Genomic DNA, 18720 nt, shown 5'->3' on the forward strand with positions numbered 1-18720 from the left:
TCCAGCTGCGGCCTCACCAATGCCCTATACAGCTGCAGCAAGACCTCCCTACTTTTATATTCAATCCCCCTCGCTATGAAGGCCAGCATCCCATTCGCCTTCCTGACCACCTGCTGCACCTGCAGGCTGGGTTTTTGCGACTCATGCACAAGGACCCCGAGGTCCCTCTGCACCGTCGCCTGCTTCAGTTTTTCGCCACGTAAGTAATAGTCCTTCCTACCATTCTTCCTACCAAAGTGGACCACCTCACACTTGCCAACATTAAATTCCATTTGCCATTTCCTGGCCCATTCGCCCAGCCTATCCAGATCCTTCTGCAGACTCTCCACACCCTCCGCACAATTTGCCTTTCCCCCATCATAGAACATAGAACACTACAGCACAAACAGGCCCTTCGGCCCACAAGTTGCACCGATCACATCTATATCTACCAGGCCATAGAACTATCTGTAACTCCCAATCCCATTAGATCCCATATACTCATCCAGAAGTCTCTTAAAAGACCCCAGCGAGTTCGCCTCTACCACCACCGACGGCAGCCGATTCCACTCACTCACCACCCTCTGAGTGAAAAACTTACCCCTAACATCTCCTCTGTACTTGCTTCCCAGCACCTTAAACCTGTGTCCTCTCGTAGCGACCATTTCAGCCCGGGGAAATAGCCTCCGAGAATCCACCCTATCTATTCCTCTCAACACTTTATAAACCTCTATCAGGTCGCCTCTCATCCTTCGTCTCTCCAGGGAGAAGAGACCCAGCTCCCTCAACCTATCTTCATAAGGCATGCCTCCCAATCCAGGCAACATCCTTGTAAATCTCCTCTGCACCCTCTCAATAGCTTCTACATCCTTCCTGTAGTTGTCTTTCCTACAGCCCATATTAAGCTAATTGACCTTCAACTTTCTGGACTTATTTCCCTTTTCAAACATAAAACTGACATTAATTATCCTCTGACACTATTCCCTTTCTTAACAATCCAGTAGGTGCGTCTGCTATCTCGGTAATTTCTTTTAGTATGTGTGGGAATTTTATAAGAACATAAGAAATAGGAGCAGGAGTAGGCCATCTAGCCCTTCGAGCCTGCCCCGCCATTCAATAAGATCATGGCTGATCTGTCGTGTCTCAGTTCCACATTCCCGCCCTCTCCCCATAACCCTTAATCCCCTTGCCTATCAAAAACCTATCAACCCGCGTCTTAAATATATTTAGCGAGGCAGCCTCCACCACTTCAACGGGCAGAGAATTCCAGAGATTCACCACCCTTTGAGTGAAGAAGTTCCTCCTCAACTCCGTTCTAAACCGCCCCCCCTTTATCTTGAGGCTGTGCCCTCTAGTCCTACTGTCCTTTCTGAGCGGGAAGAGCCTCTCCACCTCTATCCTATCCATCCCATTCATCATCTTATACGTCTCAATGAGATCTCCCCTCATTCTTCTAAACTCTAACGAGTACAAGCCTAGCTTATTCAGCGTCTCCTCATAGTTCAACCCCCTCAACTCCAGAAGTTCGATTAGTTTATCAATTATCCCCCTCATTTCTATATTAAGTTCCTTGATAACTTCAGTCACCCCTTCTTCTGAAGTCAGGTCCACCTTGTCAGCCTCCTGTACAGTTCTGAGGCAAAGTAACTGTTCAATCTTTCAAACGTTTTCTTGTCAACACTTGTGTTGTCAGTGTGTTTCTCAAGTGGAATTGTCATCACCTGATTTTTATCACTACCTCAGGATCGTAAAGGTTTCAGTCAGTCACCTCTTCCTCTTCTAAACTCCTGTGGATACAAATCTAACCTCTCCAACATTTCCTTACAAGACAACCCTCCCATTCCTGACATTAGTCTAGTAATCCTTCTCTGAACTGCTGCTAACACATTTATATCTTCCCTTGGATAAGGAGATCAGTAATGTACACACTATTCCAGGTGTGGTCTCATAAGTGCTCTGTACAACAGAACCATGACCTCCCTACTCATGTATTCAATTCCCCTCACAATAGACGATAACATATACCTGTGTACTAACCATTTGTGATTCGTGTGCGAGGACACCCAGATTCCTCTGCATCTCCGAGCTCTGCAATCTCTCTCCATTTAGATAGTCTGTTTTTTTATTCTTTCTGCCAAAATGGACAATTTCACTATTTCATATATATTACATTATACTCCATTTGCCAGATTTTTGCCCACTCATTTAACCTATCTATATCCCTTTGCAGCTTCTTTATGTCCTCTTCACAATTTACTTTCCTACTTATCTTTGCGCCATCAGCAAATTTAGCAACTATTCATTCAATCCCTTCCTCAAAGCCATTTATATAAATAGTAAAAAGTTGATGTCCCAGAACTGATCCATGTAGCACATCCCACATCACATCCAGCTGACCTGAGAAATTTAGACCAACTCTGTGTTTCCTGCTAGCAAGCCAATATTCTGTCCATGCCAATATGTTACCCTCTACACCAGGAGCTTTAATTTTCCACACTAACCTAATGTGTGACATTTTATCAAATGTCTTCTGGAAATCGAAGTACAGTACATCCACTGATTCCCCTTTATCCGCAGCACATGTGACTCCTTTAAAGAATTTCAATAAATTTGTTGAACATGATTTCAGTTGCACAAACTATGTTGACTTTCTGATTACCCTGAATTTTTCCAAATGTCCTACTATAACATCTTTAATAATGGTTTCTAACATTTTCCCTTTGACAAATGTTAAATTAACTGGCCTGTAATATTCTGCTCTCTGTCTCCCTCCCTTTTTAAATAAAGGAGTTATATTTACTATTTTCCAATCTAATGGGACTTCTGAACCGAGAGGGTTTTGGGAAATTACAACCAACTACCTCAGCCAACTCTTTCAACACCTTGGGGTCAGCCCGTAGCTCCCAGAATTTGCTCAGTACCAGTTCCCTGGTGATGGTAATTTTCCCAAGTCTCTCCCTTCGTTCCATTTGCAGCTGTTTCTGGGACGTTACTTGTGTCCTCTATAGTGAAGACTGATGTAAAATATCTGTTTAATTCATCTACCATCTCCTTATTTTCTATTACCAATTCCCCAGAGCGATCTGTATAAGACCAATGCCCACATTGTTAACTTTTTTTTAAAACCATCAATAGAAACTCTTACTTTCTGTCTTTATATTTCCAGCTATCGTTCCTCATACTCTAATTTTCCACTCCTTTATAATCTTTTTGTGCTGCTCTTGTTCCTGTCTTTGCACAATTAGGTGTTTTCTTCTTTAAGTTTGATGCTATCTTTCGCCTCTCTAATTAACCATGGATAGTGGCTCTTCCCTTGGATTTTTTTCTGTTTTTTGCCTTCCTTGATAATTTAATTTTGCAGTTTGTCTTTTTTTGCCCTCCTGTTTGTTTGGTGACTTACTTTGTGATCTCTTTATATTCCCTTTTATTGGCCTCTCTGTTTTCTAAGCATTTTCAGTCTATCGCCTCCTAACTCCACCCTTATCTAATTTGCCATTGTTTCTTTAGAACTTAGAACATTACAGCACAGTACAGGCCCTTTGGCCCTCGATGTTGCGCCGACCAGTGGAACCAATCTAATGACCCTCTAACCTAAACTATTCCAATGTTATCCATATGCCTATCCACTGACCATTTGAACGCCCTTAAAGTTGGCGAGTCCACAGCTGCTGCAGGCAGGGCATTCCACGCCCTTACTACCCTCTGAGTAAAGAACCTACCTCTGACATCCGTCCTATAATTACCTTAATTTAAAGCTATGTCCCCTCGTGTTAGCCGTCACCATCCGAGGAAAAAGGCTCTCACTATCCACCCTATCCAATCCTTTGATCATCTTGTATGCCTCAATTAGGTCACCTCGTAACCTCCTTCTCTCTAATGAAAATAATCTCAAGTCCCTTAGCCTTTCCTCATAAGACCTTCCCACTATACCAGGCAACATCCTGGTAAACCTCCTCTGCACCCTTTCCAATGCCTCCACATCTTTCTTATAATGCGGCGACCAGAACTGTACGCAATACTCCAAGTGCGGCCGCACCAGAGTTTTGTACAGTTGTAACATGACCTCACGGCTCCGAAATTCAATCCCTCTACCAATAAAAGCTAACACACCGTACGCCTTCTTAACAACCTTATCAACCTGGGTGCCAACTTTCAGGGAGCTATGCACATGTACCCCAAGATCCCTCTGCTCGTCAACACTACTAAGAGTCCTTCCATTAGTCCTATATTCTGTAGCCCTGTTACTCTTACCAAAGTGAATCACCTCACACTTTTCCATATTAAACTCCATTTCCACCTCTCGGCCCAGCTCTGCAGCTTATTTATGTCCCTCTGCAAACTGTAACATCCATCCTCACTGTCCACAACTCCTCCGACTTTGGTGTCGTCAGCAAATTTACTAATCCATCCTTTGTCCTTGTCTTTTTGCAGAATATATCTTTCCTAAACTCTCAGTTTTTAATAGCCTCCACTGCTGTTCTAGTCCTTTAAAATTGTTTTCCAGTTTTTTTTAATCTGGAGTATGAGTTTGTTTGGTAAATGGTTACTGTTTTATTGGAGAGAGGTTGTGTCTGTTTTAGGGAGTGAAGAGATTGCAGGATTTCTTCTAGAGCATGGAGCCTGTTTCTCATCTTACGTTTTACTGGATCACCCAGAACTCAGCAACCAGGTCCTCAGGAAACAATTTACGGAGCCAAGTAGCCTGTATGAAGTCTCTAACAAACAAACAGTAAGTAAAAATTTTAACAGACTGTCACAAAATAAGAAGCTGAATGTTCCCCATGTTTTCTGATCAGTAATTGGCAGCTTTTAACCAGGGATAATGACACTCACAGCTAAACTTCAGCCTTCAATGAATGGAGAATCTGATAAAGTTCTTGCAGTGAACTGGACTGATTGGCCATTTTGAGACAGATTTTGGGTAGATCTTCAGTGTCATTACCCTGTCTACTGGGGTCACTGCAGGAGGAAAGGCCAGAACATTGAATTCCAGCAAACAACAAACTTCACCAGTGATGATAGAGCAAAACCCTGTATCTGATTGGAGGGTGAGAGAGAGAAACCCAGTATCTGATTGGAGGGTGAGAGAGAGAGAAACCCAGTATCTGATTGGTGGGCACGAGAGAGAGAGAGAGAAACTCAGTATCTGATTGGAGAGTGTGAGAGACTCAGTATCTGATTGGAGGTTGAGAGAGAGAAACTCAGTATCTGATTGGTGGGCGAGAGAGAGAGAGAGAAACTCAGTATCTGATTGGAGGGCGAGAGACTCAGTATCTGATTGGAGAGAGAGAGAGAGAGAGAAACTCAGTATCTGATTGGAGGGCGAGAGAGACTCAGTATCTGATTGGAGGGCGAGAGAGACTCAGTATCTGATTGGAGGGCGAGAGAGACTCAGTATCTGATTGGAGGGCGAGAGAGACTCAGTATCTGATTGGAGGGCGAGAGAGACTCAGTATCTGATTGGAGGGCGAGAGAGACTCAGTATCTGATTGGAGGGCGAGAGAGACTCAGTATCTGATTGGAGGGCGAGAGAGACTCAGTATCTGATTGGAGGGCGAGAGAGACTCAGTATCTGATTGGAGGGCGAGAGAGACTCAGTATCTGATTGGAGGGCGAGAGAGACTCAGTATCTGATTGGAGGGCGAGAGAGACTCAGTATCTGATTGGAGGGCGAGAGAGACTCAGTATCTGATTGGAGGGCGAGAGAGACTCAGTATCTGATTGGAGGGCGAGAGAGACTCAGTATCTGATTGGAGGGCGAGAGAGACTCAGTATCTGTGATACTTGTTTCCCTTCGTGAAGAATCTTTTGAAATCTTCGAACAGATTCTTTTGGGTCTTGTTGAGATTTGCAGACCCCTGTTCACCTCAGTTAGCTTCCTGCTGCTGCAACAAGCAGCAATTAGCTTCAGTGCTGATACTTTTAAAAGTGGTTTTCTATCACCTCAATCACAACCTGTTGCGCCTGTGGCTTTGCTCCCATTTGAGTTTTGATAACCCTGTCATCTTGTGAGGAGTATTACAGCTTCTGGTATTTTTCACTCTGGCCTGTTCAATGAAGAGCAATGCTCCAGGATAAACCCTCCGATTTACTGCCATCAGATACCCACGTACTTTCACTTTTCTCACATTGAAGCATTATCTGTATTCCTGATTCCAGAGTCCAGATAATAATGGATCCCAGCACTGACCCAGTGCCACTCTCCACCTTTCACCAGGCTGGGTAAATACTCTTCACCCTGAGTCTCCGCTTTCTGTTTTGTAACCAGTTTATTATCCATCAATTACTTGTCCTCTGACCACACACGTTGTGACTTTAATGATGAGACGGTTATCACAGGCCTTTTGAAAGTCCAAACTATCACGTTCACCACTGAAATTATCTAACTGAGGCCAGTCTTCCGTCACCAATTGCCCTTTATTTACACTGATACCGAAAATTAAAAAAGAATTGTAAGGCTATGGTGGGAAAGTAGAGAGGAAATGGGACTAAAAGGAGTAAGTGTCCTCTTTCTGTGCGGTAAGGTTCTCTGACTCCTCTGTTTACATTGCAGGGTCTGTCTCTGAAGTGGTCTTGTCTGAGGCTGCCCTGGTTAGAGGTGGACTGGTTTGTAGATGTTTCCAATCAAATCACAGAGCTTGACCTGAGTAAGAACTGCCTCACTTTCCTTCCGTCAGTTATTCCCTGGGGATTGGTACATCTGAAAAAACTCAACCTGTCTGCAAACCAGCTGAAGGATTTGCCCAACGCAACCACTTCAGAGGAAATCCTCTGCACTGGGTAAGTGACCAATCAGAGGGTTTTAAAAGTATATATATTTTATGGGGTGTGGTTGTGGCTGGATAGGCCAGCGTTTGTTGCCCTTTGAACTGCGTGGCTTTCTAGGCCATTTCAAAGGGCAGTTAAGCTGTGGTTCTGAAGCCACATGTAGGCCAGACCGGGTAAGGACGGCAGATTTCCTCCCCTAAAGAGCCGTGGTGGGATTTGAACCCACATCCTCAGAGAACTCACCTGGGCCTGGGGATTACTCATCCAGTTATATTCTCACTACACAGCTGTCTGCCTGTAACCTGTGTGCGGTTCAATGTTAAATGTAGTTGGAATGTGTGGTGATATATACAGCTAAACTAGCAAAGCCTGCAGTTGCAAGGAATCTGACATGTGAACAGAAACCAGAAACCCTCACAGTAGAGAGAGGAATCCTTAAACACAAACCACTCTGATTATGATAACAGAAAATGCTGGATAAACTCAGCAAGTCTGACAGCATCTGTTCTGATGAAGAGCATTCCAGACTCAGAACATTACCTCATGCTCTCCCCACACAGGCTGTCAGACCTGCTGAGTTTCTCCAGCATTTTTTGTTTTTGTTTCAGATTCCAGCATCTGCAGTATTTTGCCTTTACCTTACTGAGTATGTAAAGCCCACTGTCCCTCAGACACTGAATAAGTAACGGTTACATGACGCTGATTCTGAAGTTTTAAATGATAATGATTTAAACGCCAAGGTCTGGAAGTAATGCAGATGCTCAACCGTTAACAGATTCGACTGAAACAAAGCTACTCTTAGCTCTTGGGTTTCTCTGAAGCTGGTGAATTGTATCAAATGTGACACAATGGGTAGGACTGCTGCCTGTACATAAGAACTATGAGCAGGAGTGGGCCATCTCACCCCTCGAGCCTGCTCCGCCATTCAATAAAATCATAGCTGATCTTTTTGTGGATTCAGCTCCACTTACCCACCCGCTCACCATAACCCTTAATTCCTTTACTGTTCAAAAATGTATCTATTCTTGCCTTAAAAACATTCAATGAGGGGGCCTCAACTGCTTCACTGGGCAGGGAATTCCACAGATTCACAACCCTTTGTGTGAAGAAGTTCCTCCTCAACTCAGTCCTAAATCTGCTTCCCCTTATTTTGAGGCCATGCCCCCTAGTTCTAGTTTCACCCGCCAGTGGAAACAACTTCCCTGCTTCTATCTTATCTATTCCCTTCATAATCTTATATGTTTCTATAAGATCTCCTCTCATTCTTCTAAATTCCAATGAGTATGGCCCCAGTCTACTCAGTCTCTCCTCATAAGCAACGCTCTCAACTCTGGAATCAACCTAGTGAATCTCCTCTGCACCCCCTCCAGTGCCAGTATATCCTTTCTCAAGTAAGGAGACCAAAACTGTACACAGTACTCCAGGTGTGGCCTCACCATCACCTTATACAGCTGCAACATAACCCCACTGTTTTTAAACTCCATCCCTCTACCAGTAAAGGACAAAGTTCCATTTGCCTTCTTAATTACCTGCTACACCTGCAAACCAACTCCTTGAGATTCCTGCACCAGGACACTCAGGTCCCTCTGCACAGCAGCATGCTGCAATTTTTACCGTTTAAATAATAGTCCATTTTGCTGTTATTCCTACCAAAATGGATGACCCCACATTTACCAACATCCCATTGTAGTCTCCTTTGTTTAACACAAGTTATTGCGCTTTACCTTCTCACCCTGTATCTGCATTTTAAATTCAACATACTGTGATCGCTCCGTCCAAGAGGATCCCTAACTGTGAGATTATTAATTATTCCTGTTTCATAACACAGGACCAGGCCTAGGATAGCTTGCTCCCTCGTAGATTCCATTATATACTGTTCAAGGAAGCTATCGCAGATACATTCTATGAACTCCTGCTCAAGGCTGGTTTGACCAATTGAGATGTAGATTAAAATCCCCCCCATGATAATCACTGTACCAGTTATTTCATTATTTATGTCTCACTCCATCGTGATATTATTTGGTGACCTATAGACTGTGCCTACCAATGACTTTTTCTCCTTGCTATTTCTAATTTCCATCCAAATGGATTCAACCTTTTTCTCCATAGAATGTATATCATCTTCACTACCGCCCTGATATCATCCTGAAATACCACCTCCCTTCTGTCCTTCTGAAACGTCTGATACATTTGGATATTTAACTCTCAGTGATGACCTCTCTGCAACCATGTCTCTGTCATGGCCACCAAATCATACTCATTCATGATGATTTGTGTCATCAACTCAGTTCCCTTGTGTAAATGCTGCGAGCATTTAGCTAAAGTGCCCTTTTCCTAGCTTTTATACCTATTTGAATCCTAACACCTACATTAATAACATCTCCTGGGTTCTCCTCCGTTTATCTTTATTCATAAATTTCCATGTAGTTGAAACCCGACATGGTAACCTGCTGCTTTACCATTATATTAACCATTATAATTCCCATAGTTTTACCCTTCCCTTCCCCCCACTTGCTAGTTTAAAGTCCTTATAACCACCCTTTTTATCCTTTCTGCTAGAACACAGGTCCCAGATCAGTTCAGGTGAACATTGTCCCAATGGAACAGATTCCCTCTGCTCCAATTCTGATGTCAATGCCCCATAAAACTGAACCCTTCTTTTCACCTACTTCCCTAATTTTCTCATCCCTCTGCCAATTTGCATGTGAGGTAGGGAATGAGTTCCAGTCAATTCCTACCAGTTGGGGGCGGCACGGTAGCACAGTGGGTTAGCACTGCTGCTTCACAGCTCCAGGGACCTGGGTTCGAATCCCGGCTCGGGTCACTGCCTGTGTGGAGTTTGCACATTCTCCTCGTGTCTGTGTGGGTTTCCTCCGGGTACTTCGGTTTCCTCCCACAGTCCAAAGATGTGCAGGTTAGGTTGATTAGCCATGCTAAAATTGCCCCGTATTGTCCTGGGATGTGTAGGTTAGAGGGGTTAGTGAGTAAATGTGTAGGGATATGGGGATAGGGCCTGGGTGGGATTGTGGTCAGTGCAGACTCGATGGGCTTGTTTCTGCACTGTAGGGTTCTATGATTCCAGTCGCACTCTCAGAGCTCAACCTTTCCAGGGCAGTGCTGAGGGAGCCCTGAACTTTTCCAGCTGCTATCTATCAGATTCTATGTTAAGCCAATGCCATACCTGCCCCGCTCAGTCGGTGTTTATTATTTCAGAGCAAAGTATCCTCACCAATATTGTCAACAAAAACACAAAGGCCATTATCACGTTACACATTGCTGTTTTTGCAAACTGTCTGTCAAGTTCACACAATACAGTATAACTACACCTGGAAAACAACTTCGGAAATCACTGTGAGGTGTCTGGGTTTGAAAGATGCCAGATAACGGCAAATTGTCTATCTTTAATGTTTAGAATCAGTAAGATAAGGGGGAATATGGAGAGGCTTCTGAGGGACAAGATTTATGAGCATTTGGAGAAGTTTAGAATGATCAGAAATAGTCAACATGGTTTTGTCAAGGGCAGGTCGTGCCTTACGAGCCCAGTTGAGTTCTTTGAGAATGTGACTGAACACATTGACGAAGGAAGAGCGGTAGACGTGGTTTACATGGACTTCAGCAAGGCGTTTGATAAGGTCCCCCATGCAAGACTTCTTGAGGAAGTGAGAGGGCATGGGATCCAAGGGGCTTTGGCCTTGTGGATCCAGAACTGGCTTGCCTGCAGAAGGCAGAGAGTGGTTGTGGATGGGTCTTTTTCTGCATGGAGGTCGGTCACCAGTGGAGTGCCCCAGGGATCTGTTCTAGGACCCTTGCTGTTTGTCATTTTCATAAATGACCTGGATGAGGAAGTGGAGGGATGGGTTAGTAAGTTTGCCGACGATACGAATGTTGGTGGTGTTGTGGATGGTCTGGGGGGATGCCAGAAGTTGCAGCGGGTCATAGATAGGATGCAAAACTGGGCGGGGAAGTGGCAGATGGACTTCAACGCAGATAAATGTGTAGTGGTCCATTTTGGCAGGACCAATGGGATGAAGGAATACAATATCAAGGGCAGGAGTCTTAGTAGTGTTGAAGAGCAGAAGGATCTTGGGGTCCGGGTCCGTAGGACTCTTAAATTGGCCTTGCAGGTGGAGGATGTGGTCAAGAAGGCGTATGGTGTACTGGCCTTCATTAATCGAGGGATTGAGTTTAGGAGTCGGGAGGTAATCCTGCAACTTTATAAGACCCTTGTCAGACCCCACTCGGAGTACTGTGCGCAGTTCTGGTCGCCTCACTATAGGAAGGACGTGGAAGCTATTGAGAGGGTACAGAGGAGATTTACGAGGATGTTGCCTGGATTGGGAGGCATGCCTTATGAGGATAGGTTGAGGGAGCTGGGACTCTTCTCCCTGGAGAGACGCAGGTTGAGAGGCGACCTGCTAGAGGTTTATAAAATGTTGAGAGGAATAGATAGGGTGGATTCTCAGAGGCTATTTCCCAGGGCTGAAATGGTCGCTACGAGAGGACACAGGTTTAAGGCGCAGGGAAGCAAGCACAGAGGAGATGTTAGGGGAAAGTTTTTCACTCAGAGGGTGGTGAGTGAGTGGAATCGGCTGCCGTCGGTGGTGGTGGGGGTGAACACGCTGGGGTCTTTTAAAAGACTTCTGGATGAGTATATGGGGTTTAATGGGATTGGGGGTTATAGATAGGTCTATGGCTTAGTAGGTATAGATGTGATCGGTGCAACTTGTGGGCCGAAGGGCCTGTTTGTGCTGTAGTGTTCTATGTTCTATGATAAAATATATTCCCAACATTGGCTGCATCAAGCTGTGTTTAGATCCTCAGTAAGCAAGTACTAAGTGTCACTGCACACTGAGGACCTCCATGCCTGCAATGTTGTGAAGGATTGGTCTGGCCACACTGCTACACAACGCCCCAAATAGTTGGACCGTGCCTCAGCACCTGTCCTTCGTGGAAAGATTTATACAAAGAAACACCTTTGATCATAAGTCCATCAGGCAGTGGTCTGCACATAATGCCCTAATGACCCTGAGGGAGAAGGAGATGGCAGATCCTGTCAGATAGTTACATAGAACATAGAACATTACAGCGCAGAACAGGCCCTTCGGCCCACGATGTTGCGCCGACCAGTTACAAAACAATGACCCACTAACCTAAACCAATCCCTTCTCGTCCATAAACCTATCCACGGATCTCTTAAACGCCCCCAAACTAGGCGCATTTACAACTGCAGCAGGCAGGGCGTTCCAATCCCTCACCAACCTCTGGGTAAAGAACCTACCCCTGACATCTGTCCTATAACTACCACCCCTTAATTTAAAGCCATGCCCCCTCGTGCTAGATTTCTCCATCAGAGGAAAAAGGCTATTACTATCCACCCTATCTAAACCTCTAATCATCTTATATGTTTCAATAAGATCCCCTCTTAGCCGCCTTCTTTCCAGCGAAAACAACCCCAAATCCCTCAGCCTCTCCTCATAGGACCTCCCCTCCATACCAGGCAACATCCTGGTAAACCTCCTCTGCACCCTCTCCAAAGCCTCCACATCCTTCCTGTAATGTGGGGACCAGAACTGCACACAGTACTCCAAGTGCGGCCGCACCAGAGTTGTGTACAGTTGCAACATAACGCTGCGACTCCTAAATTCAATCCCCCTACCAATAAACGCCAAGACACCGTATGCCTTCTTAACAACCTTATCTACTTGACTCCCAACTTTCAGGGATCTATATACACATACACCTAGATCCCTCAGTTCTCTGAGCAAACTGCCAAGGTCATTTGGCAGAATGCTTCATCGCCAAAACTTGCAAACCAGCACCAAGACCTGATTTGGATGGTGGTGAGACAGGCCCTCACCATCAGATCCTTCCTACACACCCAGAGCCTCAACCCCGTCTGCACGTTGCCCTCAAGATCAGTGTACTATCCACTTCTTGTGAAATGTGCCTTTGCAAAGAAGATCTGAACAGAGATCAGGTGGTTTTTGTCAAGTTTCATCCCAAGCAGCTCCATGACGCAGGATTTTGTATCTATGGGATGTTTCCAGGGACGCACACCGAGACAAACATCAGCTGTTTAACTCGGTGAAAGTACTGTTTGGTCTGCCTGAAACTTGTTGGTCTTCCGGGGCAAAGAGTTGTTCTCGACTGAGTGTTGCAGACTGGCATGTTGCAACGCCCAGGACTGCGTGCTGAGGGATGCACTGAAGCTTGGGACAGCCACAGCAGAGACACCGTGGGAGAAGGCCACTATCTGAGACATTTCAGCCACAGTGAACTGAGGGGAGAGGAATTGTACAGAACCCCCTCTATAACTCAGTGAATATTACATGCATCACAATTGTATTGAAGCATCTCTGAGTGCAACTTGATCTCTGTAGAAAACCTTTCACCATTTATAGTGACTACTTGGAAATGTCTGTAGTATTTATTTGGCAGTATTGAAGCACCTGAAGAATGCAGCATGATGGATGGAGAGAACCTGAATATTATAGCAAGTGATGACCATTTTGAAACAGTGAGGTTGTGTGTCTTGGATTACAGGAAGATATAGATGAGATGGTCAAATGGGTGGATTAGTGGCTGATGGGATTTAACCCTGAAAAGAGTGAGGTGATGCACTTTGGAAGGAGTAATTTGTCAAGGAAGTATACTATGAAAGGTCTGACACAGGGAAGTTCCAAAAAAAAACCAATGGTGTGTTTTTGTCGATAGATCTCTGAAGGTGGAAGGCAGGTTAATAGGGTGGTGAGCACTCGCCTTTATTGGTTGGGATATAGATTACAAAAGCAGATAAGTCATGATGGAGTTGTATAGCACTTTGGTCAGGCCACAGCTGGAGTACTTTTTGCAGTTCTGGTTGCCACATTACAGGAAGGACGTGAATGCACTGGAGCGGGTACAGAGGAAGTTTACCAGGGTGCTGCCTGGGTTGGAACATGTAAATTATAGAGAGTGGTTGGGTAGGCTTGTGTTGTTTTCCCTGGAGCAGAGAAGACTGAGGGGCGACTTGATTAAGATGCTCAAGATTATGAGGGGTGTGGACAGGGAGGGTAGGGAGCAGCGGATCCCCTTCGTTGGAGGGTTAGTTACAAGGGGGCACAAGTTAAAAGGGAGGGGTGGGAGGTTTAGGAAAAACTATTTTACTCAGAGGGTGGTGACGGTCTGGGACGGTCCGATAGGCCCAGCGTATCTGGATGAGTACTTAGCACACCGTAATATTCAAAGCTATGGGGCAAGTGGGATTAGGTGGGCAGGACAGGATATTTCATGCTTGGTGCAGACTCGATGGGCTGAAGGACCTTTCCTGCACTGTAGTAGTCTGTGATTCTTCCAGATATTTTAAGAATAAAGTATATTTTTGCAAAAATTTGACTCAACAGAGATACGGGTTTACGATCTTGCACTCTTTGCAGTTAAGCATTGAGAGTTGAGGTTGGGATAGCAATATGATTGATGTTAGCAATGAAATTAACAAGATGATGTTATATTTTGTCAGCATCTTGGAGATTGATGTGTCGAGGAACCAGCTGAGCTGCCTGCCTACTGGCTTCTTGCATCTCCCAAAGCTTGAGAAACTCGCTGCTTCCACCAATTTACTGGAGAAGTTATTTGATGAGGAGAAAGGTACAGCAATCTTAATCTGAGAAAATATCCCAAAATTCTTTTCCTTTACACTGAGTGATCATTGGGCGACTCGTGTGTGATTTTCTTTTTAATTTATTCAGGGGACGTGGGCATCACTGGCTGGGGCGACATTAGCTGCCCAACCCTGAGGATAATTGAGAGTCAACCACATTGACTCCAGAACCACAGCAGTGTAGGCCAGACCAGGCAAGGACATTAGGAACTGAATGGGTTTTTCCAACAATTGACAATGGTTTCATGGCCATCATTAGACTTTTAATTCCAGACTTTTTATTGAATTCAAATTGCATCATCTGCTATGGTGGGATTCATTCCCAGGTCCCAAGAGTATTACCCTGGGTCTCTAAATTACTAATCCAGTCTCAATAGCGCTACACCACTGCCTCCCCCGCCCTTGTCAAAGGGGTGACTCTTGTATGATTGGTCAGTTAAATTGGTGACTCCTGTATGATTGGTCAGTTAAATTGGTGACTCTTGTATGATTGGTCAGTTAAATTGGTGACTCTTGTATGATTGGTCAGTTAAATTGGTGACTCCTGTATGATTGGTCAGTTAAATTGGTGACTCCTGTATGATTGGTCAGTTAAATTGGTGACTCCTGTATGATTGGTCAGTTAAATTGGTGACTCTTGTATGATTGGTCAGTTAAATTGGTGACTCTTGTATGATTGGTCAGCTAAATGTTTGATTCCTTTCCCTTCAGCAACAAACTGGATTGGATTGAGGAAACTCCAGGAGATTGACGTCTCTAACAATAAACTCGAGTTTTTGCCCACAACTTTCCTGCACTGTTTCAAGTCTCTCAGCAGCCTGAAAGTGTCTCAGAATATACTCAAGTGTTTTCCAGAACCCTGGGCCTGCCCTTTGGTAAGTACCGTTTTAAAGAATTCACAAAGAATTTATTTAAACCAATAATGAAAGGTTGGAGAGGAATCTGGATAAGAACCAGGTTTGAAATCTATCTGTTCTGGAAAGCAATGGCTGTCAGAACCAAAACCAGAAATAGAGGAAGTGAACTGTGACCCCAGCGTTTTAAACAAAAAAGGGAACCAGAGGTTAATCTTTAAGATAAGGAACTAACTTTCATTAAATTTCACACTTAGGATATACTGTTACCCAATTTGAAATAGATCCCTAATCTGAGATTGGGCTGGGACGGAAGAATTTCAAATGTTCCAGTGAGGCAGATGTAAACAATGGAGCTACCACGACAGATCAGAGGTCACTCTAACTTTTATTTAGGTGACAGTCACTGCCCTAGGAACTTGTCTAAACTTGGTAGAATATGGGGAAGTCTATCAGAAATTTGCATTAGAACGTTATACTGGTCAGTGAGAAACTCACCTTGTTCCAGACTCTGTAATATATTTCCCTTGGGTCTTATGTTTCTGGGATCAGACGTTCCCCATTGTGTATGGATAAAGAGATGTTTGTGATTAGATTAATTTTCTTTGCCAGCCTTTTGAAACATGTCTTTTTCCAGCTCGGCAAATCCTCACAGGTAAACATCGGTGTGGGTAATTGCAAAGATTCACAACCACCTGTTATTATAATGAACTATAATGGGTTATTTACAAGTAGATAAATATACAGAGTACCTTCACAATGTTAACACTCCCAGCTCCAGGACCCACACTGTCTGCAAAGACCCACACACTGCACCGAGATCCTCACGCTCGTTCCTCACTGAGCTATCGGGTCACATAACCCTCCCAAATATACACCCCTTATTGGAGCCAGTCACTACATCCCTCCTTTTTAAGTCCCTGATTGTACAAAAGTGTACACAGTTTTCAAAACAATAGCAAAAGTGAACATTTTTACAGTTTATCAGAAACTCAGTCTGTCAGGGGACTTTCTTTTTCTCTGGGAGAGACAGAGCTCAACATGGTGAAGTAGTTTTGGTTCACTTGCTTCACTAAAACTCCCTTCCAGAATCCGTGCCTCACTTCCCAATATTCCTTTAATTTCACTGGGAGCAGCACTTTGACCTCCCACTGTGTCTTGGGACAGCTCCCACCTCCTTAAAAGATCAATGTATTTCTTCACCAACTTGTCCTGCACTTTCACCTCATTGAAACTCATAGAATCCCCACAGTGCAGGAGGAGACCATTCGGCCCATTGAGTGTGCACTAACCCTCCAACAGAGCATTCCCACCCAGGCCTTATCTCTGTAACCCCATGTGTTTATTCTGCTGACCCCCCTGGCCCACACTGAGGGGTAATTTAGCCTGACCAACCCACTTAACCCGCACGTCTTTGGGGTGTGGGAGGGAAACAGGAACACCCAAAGAAAACCCATGTAGACACTGGGAGAATGTGCAAACTCCACAGAAGGCTGGAATTGAACTCGGGTCTCTGGTGCCACCACTATGCCACTTCATTAGATAATAGACCACCACAACTACTGAGAGCCAATTTAATCCACTTCCAAAATTCTTCACAAAAACTGGATCATCTATCTCAAATGCTCTTTCTATTTTTGATGAAGCATGGTTTCCTTTCTGACAGCTCTACCTTGTCTCCACCCTCCTCACCAAATTAGGAGCTAGGGTCAACCTGGTCCTTGAGCATCGGCCCATTCGCCGCTCGGCTGGATCTATTTCCAGTATTGATGTGTGGGGTGGTTCTGTAAGCTAACTGAAGACAAGCCACGTTCATTTCTAATGAAGCAGGTGTTTGCTTCTTCATTTGCCCTTTGATGAGGGGTGATAAGTTGTTGAATGGATATGTTTTATTCCGTTGTAGGTCTTGAGCTTCTGGAATTTGGCCTTGTGAGCGCTGCCCCACTGTCTGAGGCAGCTACTTTTGGTACACCGTGGGCTGCAAACAATTAACGCAGCTTTTCAAGTGTGGCAAGTGAAGTTGTGGACCTCATTTCAAACATCTCCATCCATTTTAAATGATGTCCACTGACAAAAGGAATATTAAGCCCATTATTGGACCAGTGAAATGCATGTAAACTCTTACCCAGTGTTGACCTGGCCATTCCCATGTGCAGCGGGGGTGGGGGGTGGTACTATAGCTGGTAGCTTTTGCTGGAACTGGTACTGGTCACAGTGTTTGATAACCCTTCCTATATCAGCATTGACGTGAGGCCACCAGATAATAGCTTCCGATTGGCATTCTCATCTTCGACACACCCAGATGGGCACTGTGCAATTCTTCAAGCAATAGCTGTCTTCCACTCTCACTCCCCAAAGCTTGGCACCATCCTCATAACTGAGCTGGTGTTTCCTGAGCTGATAAGACTTTGTTTCCTCTCGTCCTACCATCCATGCAGGATCATATGTTTAATCTTTGATAACAGGTATTCGTCTAAGACTTAAATGCATTGTTACCGGTAAAGAGTCCAGAAAGTTTAAAGCCATTACGATCTCTTGTGAGACTAGAGGGAGCGGTGTTGTTTTGGGTAACAGGAGATGACTTAGGTGAGCCCCTGGCCGATGTTTGGAGGTACATTTGTAAGCCAACAGGAACAGTGCCCAATCCTGTATTCTTGCAGAAGGTGGAACCTCCTTGTCCTCCTTGTAAAGTCTGAGAGGCAGTTTAGGGTTTGTGGTGTCAGTGAAATATCTCCCATTTATGTATTGATGACGCTTCTTGATGGTTAAGGTAACAGTTAGATCTGCCTTTTCTACCTGGGAATATCCTCTTTCCGTGTCTGCCTTGATACACATCGGATGGGTCTCTCAGACCCATTACCCATTATTTGGATAACACAGTCCCAGCCCCATGTGGGATTGGGTGGGGATTGAGGAAAATGCTCAGTTGGGGAGTTGGTACAGACTTGATAGGCCGAATGGCCTCCTTCAGCACTGCAGGGATTCTATTCGATCCTATTCTAGTGTAACTGTGTCCTCAATATAAGGTGCTCTTCTCATTAAGTGGTTGGTGAACGTTTAACAAGACAGTGCAATGTGTAATGGACAGGATCATTTTCATTTACAGGTTTTTAAATGAATTGTTACCAACACTTGTCATGTTTTTGTCAAAACCAGAATAATTTGCCTTTAAATAGAAAGTGTTTCTCTAGCAACACTTAATATATTAAATATCCCTGCTCTGAGCACCTCGGTGATCTGTTCTCTGATAAACATTGCCTGAACCTCACTCTGGTGAGCACTTTCTGCAGAGGACACTGAGAAGGCACATCATTTACCAGCTTCTGCTTTCTACCCTCTTAATGAGCTGAGCTTTCCCAAAATCCTTTCCATTCCAGCCCTGTGAAGGCAGCTGTGGCTTGTGTTGATATCTGCCATCTTCAGCTGTTCTTGTCACGGAGATAGGGACATCAGCAGGTCAGAACTCAGTGGGCAGTTCAC

The 18720-nt window shown here is 44.6% G+C and overlaps 1 protein-coding gene across 2 annotated transcripts in view; it reads left to right on the forward strand.

The window, feature by feature from the left end:
• Window positions 1-18720, forward strand: part of lrrk1 (leucine-rich repeat kinase 1) — a 155498-nt gene that overhangs the window by 53500 nt on the left and 83278 nt on the right. For both annotated transcript variants that reach the window (XM_080214094.1, XM_080214095.1), the window contains 4 exons: window positions 4560-4708; window positions 6533-6759; window positions 14246-14373; window positions 15098-15261. In XM_080214094.1, coding sequence (XP_080070220.1) covers window positions 4560-4708; window positions 6533-6759; window positions 14246-14373; window positions 15098-15261 — 668 coding nt within the window. The remainder of the gene's footprint in view (window positions 1-4559; window positions 4709-6532; window positions 6760-14245; window positions 14374-15097; window positions 15262-18720) is intronic.

This window comes from Carcharhinus amblyrhynchos, chromosome 28, assembly GCF_965287045.1.
Source record: "Carcharhinus amblyrhynchos chromosome 28, sCarAmb.v2.hapA, whole genome shotgun sequence".
NCBI lineage: Eukaryota > Metazoa > Chordata > Chondrichthyes > Carcharhiniformes > Carcharhinidae > Carcharhinus > Carcharhinus amblyrhynchos.